We start from the raw sequence: 13769 nt of genomic DNA, 5'->3' as shown, positions 1-13769 counted from the left end.
AAGTAACCTCACTGTGCTCCCCTGCTTTTTGCCAAAGCTATGCCCATTATTGATGGCAAAAGTTGCTTTCTGGATGCAGTGCTATGCCTTTTCAGGGACAAAGTGGAGCACAAAAGGTTGAAAGGTGTTGCTTATGCTCTCTTCTCCTTCACAGAGCTCTGGAGATAAGGACTAGCTCTATTTCCTGTAACACTTTGCTGGGATTTTATAAAAGCAAAAAAACTACATGCAGATAATTTTAAAAAGCTACTTCACAATGCCTAGTTAAGATTCTGTGCTGCCTGTGTGCATTTTGGTCTACAGAGGAAATGTCACATAAACCAGGAGTTCAGCAGTGGTGTGTTTATTTCTGTTGTTCTAGAAAGGAGACATTATAGATATCATCTGTAAAACGCCCATGGGGATATGGACAGGCATGCTGAACAACAAAGTAGGAAACTTTAAGTTCATTTATGTGGATATTATTATGGAAGAGGAAACTGCACCCAGGAAGATAAAACCGCATAGAGGAAGCAAAAGGAACAAGCCTAAAACACTGCAAGAACTCTTGGAACGTGTCCATCTGCAGGTCAGCAAACATTGCCCTCTTGTATCTCAAATCTTTAATTTCTGTGCGCTTGGGTTGGATGTAATTTACAGGCAGAAGTAGAATGGGAATGGCGGATTTCAGCAGTTTTTCAGGCAGCCATGCAAAGAAGCTTTGTCTCTGATATGTGGCATATATAACTACATTTTATCACAAGATTTTGGGAAGCTAAAATACTCCACGCAGAGAGACACAATGATGACTTGCTAAATCATTGACTTGCCTGCGACTGTGTGCCTTAGGGCAGGAGACGTGTGACTATGTGGAGATCTTGGGCAGAACTGCAGTGCAACTCAGCTGCTAATGTTTAGAATTTAAGTTTCCAATTTTGCATGAACTGTGGGAGCAGTAGGGCTTTTTTTGCACTATGCTTTGGTTGTGCCTTTCTCCCTCAGTGGCTCCCTAGGTCCAGACCATATCTTGATCCAATCTGCTGCCAGGCTCTGGTAGGTAACTCAGATGCAGGTGAAGGATGGTCAAGAGGATCTCAAGACATCTCTGCCTCTGTCCTCTCACTCTCAATCTCTAATTTTGTTCGAGAGACATTTTCAACTGGCTGAAAAGTAGAGCCCATTTCAACCTGATGAAGAGGAAAAGAAAAATTGTGCCTATTCGTCTACTAAACATAGTGCTTGTTTAAGTGATGGATTTGCTCATTTCTTTTTGTAGGAATACACCTCAACTCTCTTGCTAAATGGCTATGAAACTCTTGAGGATTTAAAAGATCTACACGAGAGTCACCTGATTGAATTGAATATTTCAAACCCAGAGGACAGGGCAAGATTGTTATCAGCAATTGAAAATCTACAGGACAATGACAGTAAGTGTTTAAGCATTAAGAGTCATGTGCCCATTTTATCTGAAGAAAGACAAAGAAATAGTGATTCTCACATTGATCTATTTAATGATTTTTCTTTTAAATGTGAAAAATCGAGTTGAATAGTTTCCTTATTTGTCCTGATGGATAACTACATCTCTTCTAGATATATACATGATTGCTATCCTAGTAACACATAAATGATTTAAGATTTTCCATTGATAGGTCCTAATCTAAAGGTTGACAGCAACTGCTGCTTGAAAGCAATTCTTTTTCTAATGGGGAAACCAAATCCAAGAGAGGTTAAATGATTTCCCCAAAGTCAAAAGATCTCTGCAACTGCAGAAAATCAAACTTTCCAAACTCTGAGTTTAGTACTTAACAAGAATAAGTACAATAAAGAATTTATGACAATGGCTAGAAACTTCAGCTTAACTAGATACTCAGCCAAAAAAGATGTTTTCTTAATCTTTGTGCATACTCACCTCCATCATGAGCAGTTCTTTTATCTGATGTTCTTCTCAACTGAGAAGCATCTGAAAGAGGAAAAAAGGATATCTTTCCTTCCTGGGATGTTTTAATATTAGTTCTTGTTTACTGCTTGGTTTTTCTGTCCTCAGTATTGGTGGCTTTCCATTTCTCACTCCAGAACATGTGCAATACATGTGCACATACCTGAAGACACATATATTCAAATTCTTCTGTACATTAATCTTTCTGAATTTCTAAGAATACTTCTGGCTGCCTCATCCATTCAACTTCCCTCATAGACTTTCTCTAATTTTCTTGGTTTCTTTGCTGACCTTGTTTTTCATTCTACATTGGGGTCTTTCTGTTCCCCATTTCTACATCATATTTCAGCATCCACAGAAATATAAGTTTCTTGAAAAAACATTTGAGAAGCATTTAAATGGTGTTCTTTGCCCAGCAGGGTCAGTACTACTTTCTGGTCTATAGCTTTGTGAGACGTGTGGCTAGAAGAGAACTCTTGAAGGTCTGTCTACATAGAGGCTCTGATAGAATGAATGTGGGAAAGAAAAGGTTAAATTTCCCAAGTATTGTGTTGCAGAGGTTGAGCTGGAAATCATGTAAAAATACATTAATTTCCTTAGTTTGCCCTTGAATAATATGTACTTCTTGTTAGTTGCAGCTTTACCACATTTTCTGCACCTTTTACTGCAGGTGTTTCTATATCAGTGTTTAACAAGAAGAATTACAGAAAAATGCTCATTTGTGAATTTACACAGTTCTGGATCAGTGTGAAAAACAAAAACAAAACATGTGATTTTTAACAGACAACCAAAGTGTCAAACTATTCTGGGACTCTGAGGATGTGGTTTACTATTTATACTCCCTGTAGAGCAAAAAGTATTGCAAGCAGGCACGTTGCATTTTTAAAAGATGACACCAAAGTTTTCCTCTTTTGAAAATGTCTTAACCATTTAATATTCTACATACACTCATGCAAGGAGCACATTTTAGAACGTCCTTATGTATCCTGTACATTGAACATTAGCAAATTTACCTTAGTTATCAAAATAGAGTTCTTACAAATTGGGAGCATGGGATTAAGTCACTTTTCTCCAGCAAGCAAACAAACAACAACAACATTTAACAGCTTGCTCTAAAAAAAGAAGATATTAAAGACTAAAGTTGATGGAAGCCATCTGTCAGGTAGTTATAATGAAAGATGGAGAGTCAAGATGATCTTGGGCAAAAGCTCAGCATGTGTCTGACCTTGTCCAAATCATTTGACCTCTTTGTGCTTCTGTCAGTCCAATTGGAAAATTGAGTTGAAAGAGCTGAGTGTTACTGTGAAAGTGAATTCTGCATCTGAACTGAACTTTCCTAGGTCAATATTTTTTTTCCTAAATGGGCATGACTGAGTCCAGCATAAATGATTTCTTAATTAAAATTGATTTTCTGCACTGCTTAGAAGTGAGCAGCATAATTACCTACAGCTACAAGGTAATCTGTTTATTGGCCTACAGTGTTCTGGATAGAAGTTCTGCACTTTTCCAGGCAAAAGTTGATTTTTCTAATGAGCTTTGTTTAAGAAAATAATAATAATTCTAAGGTCATCATAGATCATAAGATCATATGATCTATGACCTTAGAATTACTATTACTATCCTAATCCCATCTTTCTCACAGAGCTTGGAACAGTTCCATGTCTTTGGACTATATCTATGCTTCCATGAAGCATGTGTTTAATTCATGGATGGAGTCTCATCCATGAAGGTACACTCCAGATTTGAAATGCAAGGTTTATGAGTTTTTGTGACTCTATTACTATTCATAAAGGCTAAGTATGGAGGGAGGTAGCCTCATTTTTCCTGATTCTATTATAAATGTAATCAAACATGATTTAGTATTTCTTCAATGCAATACCTGATGTAGTGAAAATAGACAGTTGTTTTTACAGGCCTATTCATTTTTTTTTCCTTTTTTGTCTTTTTTTTTCTTGACATTTGTTGTATGTTATACTGAGTAGTTTACTTATATTGTATGCTTGGAACTGTAGAATTCATATTGCAGAATAAAGTTACTGTGTTTTCCAGCAACAGTACTTGCACAAATAGTTTCCATATTATGTGTATTATATGTCTTACGACTGTTCAAAACACAGTATTCTGGGCAGTAAGAATTTTTCATCTTACATTTGGTTTAGATCCAAATGAATTTGAGAGTAATAAATTTGCTCATCTCACAATAGGAGTTAAAAACCAACTTTTATTTAGAAAATGCTACTACTCTGTGTGTTTTTAAAACAGTTTTTTTCTTCTGATACTGCACTGCCTGCTTTTTACCTTTCCTATGAGACAAGAACCAAATTTACCATCTTCAAGTATGTCATATAGCAAGATTGCTGTAAAACTGCAAGGTCTTTTGAGCTCCTCTTGACCTTCCCCCACCCCCACAGATCTCTTTTTAGATCTGCCATAAGTTGATCAGACCTATATATTTGGCACAAAGTGGTTGGCTTCCATGAATTCATGTCTGGAGAAGAAAAAAAAAGTTCTTTTTCATAAAGTATTTCTTAATAGCTTTTCATTCTTCTCCCAGATGGCTTCTAGACAGGAGATGGATGTCTGTGCTTTTGTAGGATGCTATTTTTAAAGTGAAGCAGTTGCTGAATGGTTAATGAATAAAGTAATAAAAGAAGTTTGCAACTTTTTTTTTTCTTGACTGCTTCCCAAGACGCACATTTTTGTGTGTGTAAAATAGACTTGATTCCTTTGGATATATACATACAGTTCATATATAGAAAGAAAAAAAAAGATATGTACATGCAATCTTGGAGATAATTATTTTACTCTTATCTCCCCAAATCCACCTCCATATTGTCCTTTGCAATTTTAAGTCTCTGATCCAGATCCCGCTGCCAGTGTCGTATAAGAATTGTTTCTTATTTATTGTATTTGAACAGCAAGTTAGCTGGTAACACAACATTCAGTTCTCAGCTGCTTTCCTTACATGAAGACCTTAGATTTTCCCAGAAAAGCAGCCTTGTATGAATATTAGTGTTTTTCACCTTTTCCCAGATATGTCTGTTTGATTCCTGAATTTAGAGAAAAAGAAGCTTCTCACCTCTGTTTTCACCATAGGCTCTCCCCTCATATCAGTTCAGTATCCCTCCCACTTGTACTCTGAATGCTGCAGAATCTTTGCCAGTGGGAAGAGAAGAGTCAACTGATGCCAGAGCAACCTCTGCTACTGAAAGCAGAGAATCATCATAAATCACAAAGTCATAGAGTAGCCTGTTGGAAGGAACCCCCAAAAGTCATAAAATCCAACTCCTGGATGTGACACTGACTTCACAAGGTGGTTCTTTTCACCTTGTTTGTCCTTAATTACTCACCAAAGGTTTATTCCCTTGATTCTCTGAAGCATTGCATGTGTATGCAGTCCCACTTCACATTTCTCTCCTTCAGGTACACTTACTACTTTAAAACGATACTTTCTGAGTTTGGTGCTTTATTAGTTTTTGTTTCATCCTAACATCGAGTGGTCTCAGTGTCACAGGCATTGCAGGTTGGTATGTGTTCTTCATACCTCACTAGGAGGTCTAACTTCTGCCTTAATGAAATGTATCATTCTAGTTTTTCTGTTGTGCTGCCCAATAGGTCACTACTGCACCATCCAGGAAGGCAACTCAACCTGAAGTATCATGCTCACAGCCCCTTTCACCTTCTGGGCTAAGCTCATAAATGCAAACTCTCAGAGGCCATGGCCATGAAATACAGCTTAATGCAGGCTGACCTTCTTATTTCTCCAAGACAAAATCTAAGCCTCCCACCACTCATCTGGTTTAAACTGACATAATAATGGCACTGGAGTTAGTGTGACCTCAATATATTCTTGAGCAGCATTGACTTACTCCTAAGCTTAAAGTGCTTTCAGAACCAGGACTCTAACCTGATTTTAAGAAGTGGGAAAAGCTGATGAAAGAAAAGGGAAATTGTTGTCATACACTGCTGTGCCACTGGATAGTAGATGTTAATTTCCAAAATCTTAATAGCAAGGAAGATACACGTGTGTCACGTATTCATTAAGTCTAGAGCCCTAACATTTTTTTCACGAGTCTGCATATAATCCTGCAGTCGGAAGCAGTATTAGAAAATACGTATCAAAATGATGCATATTTTGGACACTTTTGTAAAATATCATTGATAGCAGTGACTGAAAGCTACTTATCTTCTATGAAACTGCTTTACTGTAGAAAAATAACAGGGCTTCCATTTGTTGATAAGGTAGTGGTTTCTGATGATTCTGCAGCTTTTAACGGCAGTTTAATTTTATCAATTCCCGTTTCCTGTGCATTATATCTTTTTTCTGATGTCCAAATGATTAAGACAGTAAACTTACCTTTACTAGTGTGGGACTTGAGCACGTATTTGCTAGGGAAAGGAGTTAAATAGAACTGAATGTAGAAGCCAAAAGCAGCTGCTTTTCTCAGAACACCCAAAGCTGTACGCTACACATATTTATAACACTCAGTATCCTTTTTAGTTGTTTAGCAGTTGCTATGCTATATTTAAGTCCAGTCATTAAAAGAATGAAAAGCCAAGAAAAAAGCTGAAGAGTGATTTCAGTCCTTTCTTCTGAAATATGTTCTTTTTCTTCAACATTTTCTGTGTGTAATGAAAAGCAAAAATACAACATTTTCACTTTCTCAAACACCTGAACATTTTTGGTTTTCAGTTTTTGATGTTAAAAAAAAAATCTGACAGTATTTTGGGAGGAGACAGAAGTTTTACCTGCCTGCATGTTTCTTAAATATACATTCTCCTGAATATTATTTAAACTTAGATTTTGAAAAATCTAAGCTCCATATGAAGCCTCTGTCTTTTTCCCTGGAACGCAGAAGGAAAAGCATTGCTAAAAAATAAGGCAGAATCTGTTCTTCATGTAGGAAACTACTTAGATGACTGCAGCTCCTTGCAGGCTACTGATATACTGACAGCAGCAGACGAGTTACTCGGTCTTTTCCACTGCAAAACACACAAAGTGAATGGAGATTCCACTTTGACCTTGAAAATGTAAACAGGATTAACTCTTTTTAGGTCACTGCTTTCCAGGGCAGCAGATGATGGCCCAGAAGCTGATAAAAGTCCTAGCAAGCAGCATTAGGGCTGATCGGGGATTACAGCAGGGGGAAGGGGAGCCCTGCCTGCAGCCACCACCTGAGCTCTGTCAGCCCACGGTGGCCGCGGCCTGGGACCTATTGGCACTGGTGGAATGGGAGCAAGGGGCTAATGACACAGTTTAGAAGGGCTTTAGTGGGGCATCTGCTGTTGTTTGTGCTAAACTGTTGGTGTTGCTACTAATAGCAGCAGTAATACCTTCAGTGGTGTAATTCATTTTGTAACTCTTTTCTGACTTGAATCAGAAATCGGCCGGGGCCTATCTATCTCATCACCTATCTTCCCTACAAAGATAGGTAGCATTTGATGTGGTGGGCTACGGTCCCTACGGGGAGAAGGAGATCAAATAGTTACAGACATCTATTGAATTTGCTGAAATGTACTTGTATGTGCAAGTGCAATTAACCATTAATTTGTGTGGGGAGAAAGTAGGACTTTTATCCCTTGGAAAATATTTAAAGCAATCAGAAATCATTTTTTAAAATACAGAAGGCTATGCTGTAACCTCAGACTTAATGCAAAAATGACTACATTGAGACTTTGGATTCACTTCTTCAAAATTTGGATTAGTTTATTACCTTAATTAGGTAATTAAAATGTAGGAAATATTAAATAGAATTGATAAGTCCTAACAAATCTACCAGAGTAGGTTCATGAGGACCTGCAAGTGTTCTCAAATATATCAGAATGCCTTGTAAAATGATTTCTCTGGGATCTCGTGGACACGACAAAGAAAGGCCCCATCTATTCCATTTCAACTTTTTCAGAGCAGGTTTTTTTTTTTTTTTTTTATTTCTAATTTATTCTTAATTACGCAATATTTAAAACAAACAAATCACAGTGAAAACCCTTCTCATGTTGTAATTACTAACAGTTTAAATGAATGTTTAGACAGTTTCCTTTCAGAAATGTAATAATTTTAGGCTGTTGTCCTGGAACTGAACTAGATTTAGATTTTCAGGAGGGATAAAATCCTTCCTCAGCCAGGACTTCCATACTGCCTGCACTTGAATTGAAACAACTTAAATTTGACCAAAGATTCAACTGACTGCATAGCCATGAAGGAACAAGTTGTCTGAAATAAAAGACCTTTGTTTTTTTTCCCAAATAAAAAAGGTACCATTTTCTTGAGGCTTGAAATCTGAGGTGAAGCAATCTATTCCTGTATTACCTGGTTCTCTTTCTTTGATTGGAAAGTAAGACACAGCTTGAAATAAAAACACAGTTACAGTAGAGCCATAGGGAATGAAAGAGAATGGGAGAGAGAGATGTAACATTTTATAGCTTGTTTTCTGAAGAAATTTACTGTGACTGAACATCACGTGTTTTACAGAAGATATGAGCATGAATTTTAACCACGAGATGCATTTGATACATGATATACAGGGATATCCTGTCCACAAAATGCCGGCTCACTGAGCTCTTCCTGAGGTGCAGATTGCTGTGTCTGAGCAGATTAGACATGCAGCAGTTAAACAAGGACAAATTATTTGCAAGTTTATCTGCTTCTGCTTAGTTTTGGAACAGTGTTCAAAAAACATGCAGCAAGAATTAAGTGTCTTGGATTTCTCTGAGGACTTTGTGTTTTGGAAAATATCTTTTTGGACACCAAAAACGAAATTTCTAGGAAGTTCCTATCAGCCATCCATTCCCATTGAGAAGTCAAGTGCTTTTGAAGATCCAATTGCCACACACCTTCAGACTGTGCATGGTGACTGGCGCACCTGGGCACAGCCTGAAGGATGCAGGCAAAGCCTCAGGCATTCACATCTGAGCAGCACAGCACAGGATCAAAGCCAACCTCAACAGCAACTCAGGTGCTTGTGTCATCACATTTTTAGTTCTTTGATGCTGTTTTCTGTTTCCAGTAGACAGAAGATATCGATCTAGTGTGTGTATACTGCTAACTCTGTTTCTGCAGTTCTTCAAGATCAGCCACATTGCTGTCTCAAACTGTTTTACAGGATACTTATTCTGACGCTGCTTTCCTTCTTATTTTGTTCTTTCCAGATGAACAAGAGCAGATAAGCGAGGGTGGTCAGGAGACACGGAGCTTAAGCCCTCAGCACAGTTTTGACAAATCACAGTTAAATGACTGCCCGAGAGATTCTGGCTGTTACATCTCATCAGAAAATTCAGATAATGGTAAAGAAGAAGTAGACCCAGAAACCCTGTCTGACATGGTGCAGTCAATAACAATCACTGAGTCAAACTGATTCTGTTAAGCTGTTTCTGCAGATGCTCAGAAAAGACAATCAGATAAGTGAAGTTGATTTGCTGGTACAGAAGCAGAACACAAAATATTTCTCAACACTGAAAATCTACTTCTGTCTGATATATAATGCTCTAGACTGCTTAATATGCGGACATTTGAGAACTAAATCTTGGCTGATAATAACAGTATCTCATGCTTTTCAACGAATCCACCGACATTTCACTGAAAAAGTTCATGCATATATGTTTATATATATTTGTACAGCAAATGCATTTTGTATAATGATAGGGAATCGTTTTGGATAGTGATACATTGTCTAAATATTAAGCTGTGGAACTCTCCAAAATGTAAATACTGTATATATTTATTTTTAAAAGATTGATTAATCATATTGTCTCTTTTTTCAGATGGGTTTTGCTGAGATTTGTACAGAACATATTTGTGTTGATGTACCATCGTAATAAAAAGCTGGATGCATTCACATCCTACTTTGAAAAGTACTAACCTAATTCCTGTTAGTATTAAAGCCTTTTAATGCTATTCTTCTCCAAAATGGTCTCTGAAGAGGCTGTCTTACATTTTATCCTGGATGAACAAAAGCACTGTCGTGTCAGTCTGAATCAAGCTCTTTGTGTTTGTCATCTTTTAGAGAGTGTAGCCATCTGAATTCCTCACGCGCTGCCAATTTGTATATTGTAATTTTCACAACTGTTCTCATTTCTTTCCAAGCATTCTGAAGACAATGCAAGCTCAGAACAACAAAAAGCAAACAAACAAACACAGTGGTTTCAATGCTATGCTTTTGTTGTTGTTTTTTTGTGTAACTCTTGCCTTTTGTGCGTGGTGTCAAGCTTGTTCACTGGGTATTTTTGTTTGTGTACAGAACGCAGAAGCTAACGTGGTTATCATGCACTGTTGTCTTTTATATGGGATTTAATTGTCATCTCCCACAATATTTTGCACTGGAATACACATTACATCCGCCTGTCTTCTTCCTTCAAAAATAAACAAAATCATACATTTGAGCCCTTTAAAAACTGCTTGATTTTTAATGTGGTCATTACATTTTAAAGATTGCTCTGTTCTAACACCAGCACAGTAAATGGCAAATCCACTGAGCATTTTTATCATGTGTAATCATCTTGGTATCAAATCAATACAGAAACTTCCTGCTCACCAATTAGTCACACCATTTTCATAATTTAAAGCATTTTGCATTCATGCTAAAAAGTTTCCACAGACTCCTGACAATTTAAATCACTTTCACAAGAGATGAAACACGGAAAGTTCCACCCCAGAAGAGAACTTCTAAAGAAACTGTAAACAAGTGGAAAATTCTTATCCTTTTTTTTCCCCATGGGCAATGCTTTCTGCAGTTTCCTGACTCCTCAAAAGGGTACTGCTGCCAGAGTCTTAATAGACAGATCTGCTTTGAGGGTTACAGTATAAAAACATTAATTTTAGAAAATTGTATAAATTTCAAAGACTTGGTGCAAATAAACTTGGCTTAGTAGAATAAACAAGTTTGGGAGCTGCTTGATTTGTTCTGTTTTTAAGTCTCCTTTTATGCTTTGGCTGTCAACAGTTGTCATTATTTAGCAGCAATTACCCCACATTTCCAGGCGTACCTGGAAATGAACAGGCCTTTCAAGGGATGAAATTTGTGACAGATTGCATCAGGCAGCTGTATTTTCTCTTAAGTGTTTCTAACCTTTATTGTGTCATCACACATTGTGCTGACTTAATATGATTTGAATAAATTTTCCTGAAATAATGTTGTTGGATTAGCTTCTGCCATCTCTTCATCTCAGAGAAGTACTGCTGAAAATAATGCTTAGTCTTCCACTCCTTCTCTAGACATCTGTGAAAATACTGAAGGTGTAAAAAATACCTTCAGGTGTATGTAAACATGATTCTGACACAGCTATAAGCTAGCTGGATCAAGGACGAACCACCAGAGAGACCAGAGATGTGCAATGACGTGCTCCGAGGAACGTTTATTTCCATGAGTTTGCAAATGAGAATAGATCTCCTTAACTGGTTACGAAGAGACAGGTGAGGCACCTACAGAGCAAAACACCCAACAGCGGTTCTTTTTTTACAGAGTCAAACCCTGCACAAACTTAGACTGATGGCAGGAGGTTAACTACCATCTGAGGTTAACTAGTCATTAACCATGAGCTTAAGCTTTTGCTTAACTGCTTCAGCTTCCAACGAGCAAGACTTTGTCCAAAGGGCTTCTTGTTGAGATAAATGTACCAACTGAAGGCTTATTCAACACATCTGTAACCTCCTGTGACGGCAGAGCAGATTAGATCTCAAACTGAGAAACTTCCGCTCTCTCAAGCTATTCCGAGAAAAAGAGGAAATTTTGTACCACAAAGGAAAAAAATGTGTTTTTTACATGAAGCATACCAAGCTCCTTTCATCTCTCAGTGGTCGTCTTAATCACACTCATCTTGGATTACGCTGTCTGAGCATAAACAGTTCTCTGGCTGGCTTTCATGCTGACTAATCTGTATCATTTATATGTAGATAGACATATGTATTTCTTTTTAAACCTGTTCCAATTCTAGGATCTGCAGGAGAACTGAGCTGCTTTTGAGGAATCTTTGCAACATCCCAGAGACTCAGAAAAGAAGCGAGTGGATGGGGTTTTGTTCCTCTCTACCATTTGCTCAGTGGTGTCAAGCCCCTAATCATTTTTATAAACCTTCTTCCGTGATTGAGAGGGACTACAAGATCCTCAAGTCTTTCTTTCAGAGGTAGCTGAGAGTCTGCTCTTCCTTGCAGTCATAAAGCATACAGAAAGATGCAAAACCAGCCTGGAACTGTAGAGATGAAGCCAAGAAGGCCAATCTCTCTGCGGCCAGCGGTGGGCTTCAGCTGGTGGGGATTTCCCCACCACAGAGACTGCAGTGCAGGTGCAGTGACTTCCCCTGGGGCTGTGGTGCAGGGCTCACTGCTGGCACGTGTGCAGCCGCTCGTCCTCAGCAGAAAGCCAGTGGCTACAGAAAGCAAAAAATTTGGGGTGATGCTGACCCCACATCCTCAGGGGTGAACCACCTCTGGTCAAAGTTAACACTGCTGTTTGCAGCGTTGCCTCATGTTCAGCCCTGTTTGCCATCAAGGCTGTTCTGCCACCAAAAGGAATGGCAGTGTGCTGGACCATAGTCCCACAGTCAAAGCAGGCTGGCCTGCAGGTCCTCAGAATTAGCATCCCTTTCTCTAGATTTTGCCACCAAAATTCTGAAGACATAAAAGATCAGCACAGAGGTTAGAAGTGAGGAGCGTTTGCATTCATATTGCAGAGTTATGAATGAATACTTGGATGCAGATATTCCAAAGGAAAATCTACAGGAGACGCTTTTCCTTTATTCTTTTTCAACTACTGCTAGAAACACAGAAAAGCAAATAATCTAAAAACAAACAGGTTGAAGAGGAAAGCTTGAAGCATGCATAAGTGTATTCGGAAAGTTGTTAAGTAAGGAAGGACAAGGACTGTGAAATGAACAAGGTCATTCTTAAGCTTGAAATTCCAGAAATTGTTGTTGAAATACAATAAAATGCATTTGTATAAATCATATGCAATTGAAATTCAGAACCTTCCTTTCTCTTGCTATACAAAATACACTGTAAGTGTTTTCATTTCACAGTTAATCCAGATGTGGGGAGAGCTGATTTGAAGGGACCTCATTTGATGAAATTGCTTATGAAAACAAACATACAAACATTACTGAGCACTTTATTATAGTTGAACACTTGGAATTCAAATGTAAACATAACTCTTGCCTCTTGCATTCATGTCATTTATCTCTGTTTCAAGCTTTGTGCCCATCACTCCCCTTTCCTATTGCAGCAGAGCACAAAGTGTATTGGTGGATACCATTGCAGTATATCAATACTGCTAGTACTAGTATTGCTAGTACATCAGATCAGAAAGTGCAGATTTCCATATTCTCTGACAGCCTTCAGCAAGTCATTTTTTTCTAATACTTCATTGTCCATATGCAAATCTGAAATGTTTTCAGTGCCAGGAAGCCTATACATTCTTCCATTTCTCTCTGAATTTTCATCAGAAGAAAACTTACATCAGCCAACTGTGCATTCTATGTGCTTATTTGAACTCCACTGCAATAATTGTGCGCATATTGTGCACCCAACCCCATGCTTCACTTACCTTGTGGGCCTCAAGGTCTCCCTGCATACAGCTTTCCACTATCCAACAGCACATTGCTTGCTACTGCTATCATGGGGCAATACAAGGCCAAAATGTCAAAATGTAATTTACATGAGAGGTTCATGTCCTTACTTTCTAACGTACGTTCGGTATCAAAGACTGCCACAAATGATCCTCTACAGATGTTGTCTATACCTTTACTCTCGTCATAGAACAGCATAGCAGAGGTAGGAAGCAACTTTTGGGGGTTTCTAGTCTAATACAGAGATCTGAGTCTAGCTAGATCTGGTTTCTCAGGTCATGTCCAGCAGATCTTCAAGGGT

The 13769-nt window shown here is 38.2% G+C and overlaps 1 protein-coding gene across 3 annotated transcripts in view; it reads left to right on the top strand.

The window, feature by feature from the left end:
• Nucleotides 1-10303, top strand: part of SAMSN1 (SAM domain, SH3 domain and nuclear localization signals 1) — an 86316-nt gene extending 76013 nt beyond the window's left edge. For all 3 annotated transcript variants that reach the window (XM_052666966.1, XM_052666976.1, XM_052666986.1), the window contains 3 exons: nucleotides 362-568; nucleotides 1256-1406; nucleotides 9062-10303. In XM_052666966.1, coding sequence (XP_052522926.1) covers nucleotides 362-568; nucleotides 1256-1406; nucleotides 9062-9267 — 564 coding nt within the window. In that variant the 3' untranslated portion in view covers nucleotides 9268-10303. The remainder of the gene's footprint in view (nucleotides 1-361; nucleotides 569-1255; nucleotides 1407-9061) is intronic.
• Nucleotides 10304-13769: the final 3466 nt, after the last annotated feature.

This window comes from Tympanuchus pallidicinctus, unplaced genomic scaffold, assembly GCF_026119805.1.
Source record: "Tympanuchus pallidicinctus isolate F22 unplaced genomic scaffold, pur_lepc_1.0 scaffold10, whole genome shotgun sequence".
NCBI classification, from domain to species: Eukaryota; Metazoa; Chordata; class Aves; order Galliformes; family Phasianidae; genus Tympanuchus; species Tympanuchus pallidicinctus.
Note: the sequence above shows the minus strand (reverse complement) of the source record. Positions and strands in the feature narration are given on the sequence as shown.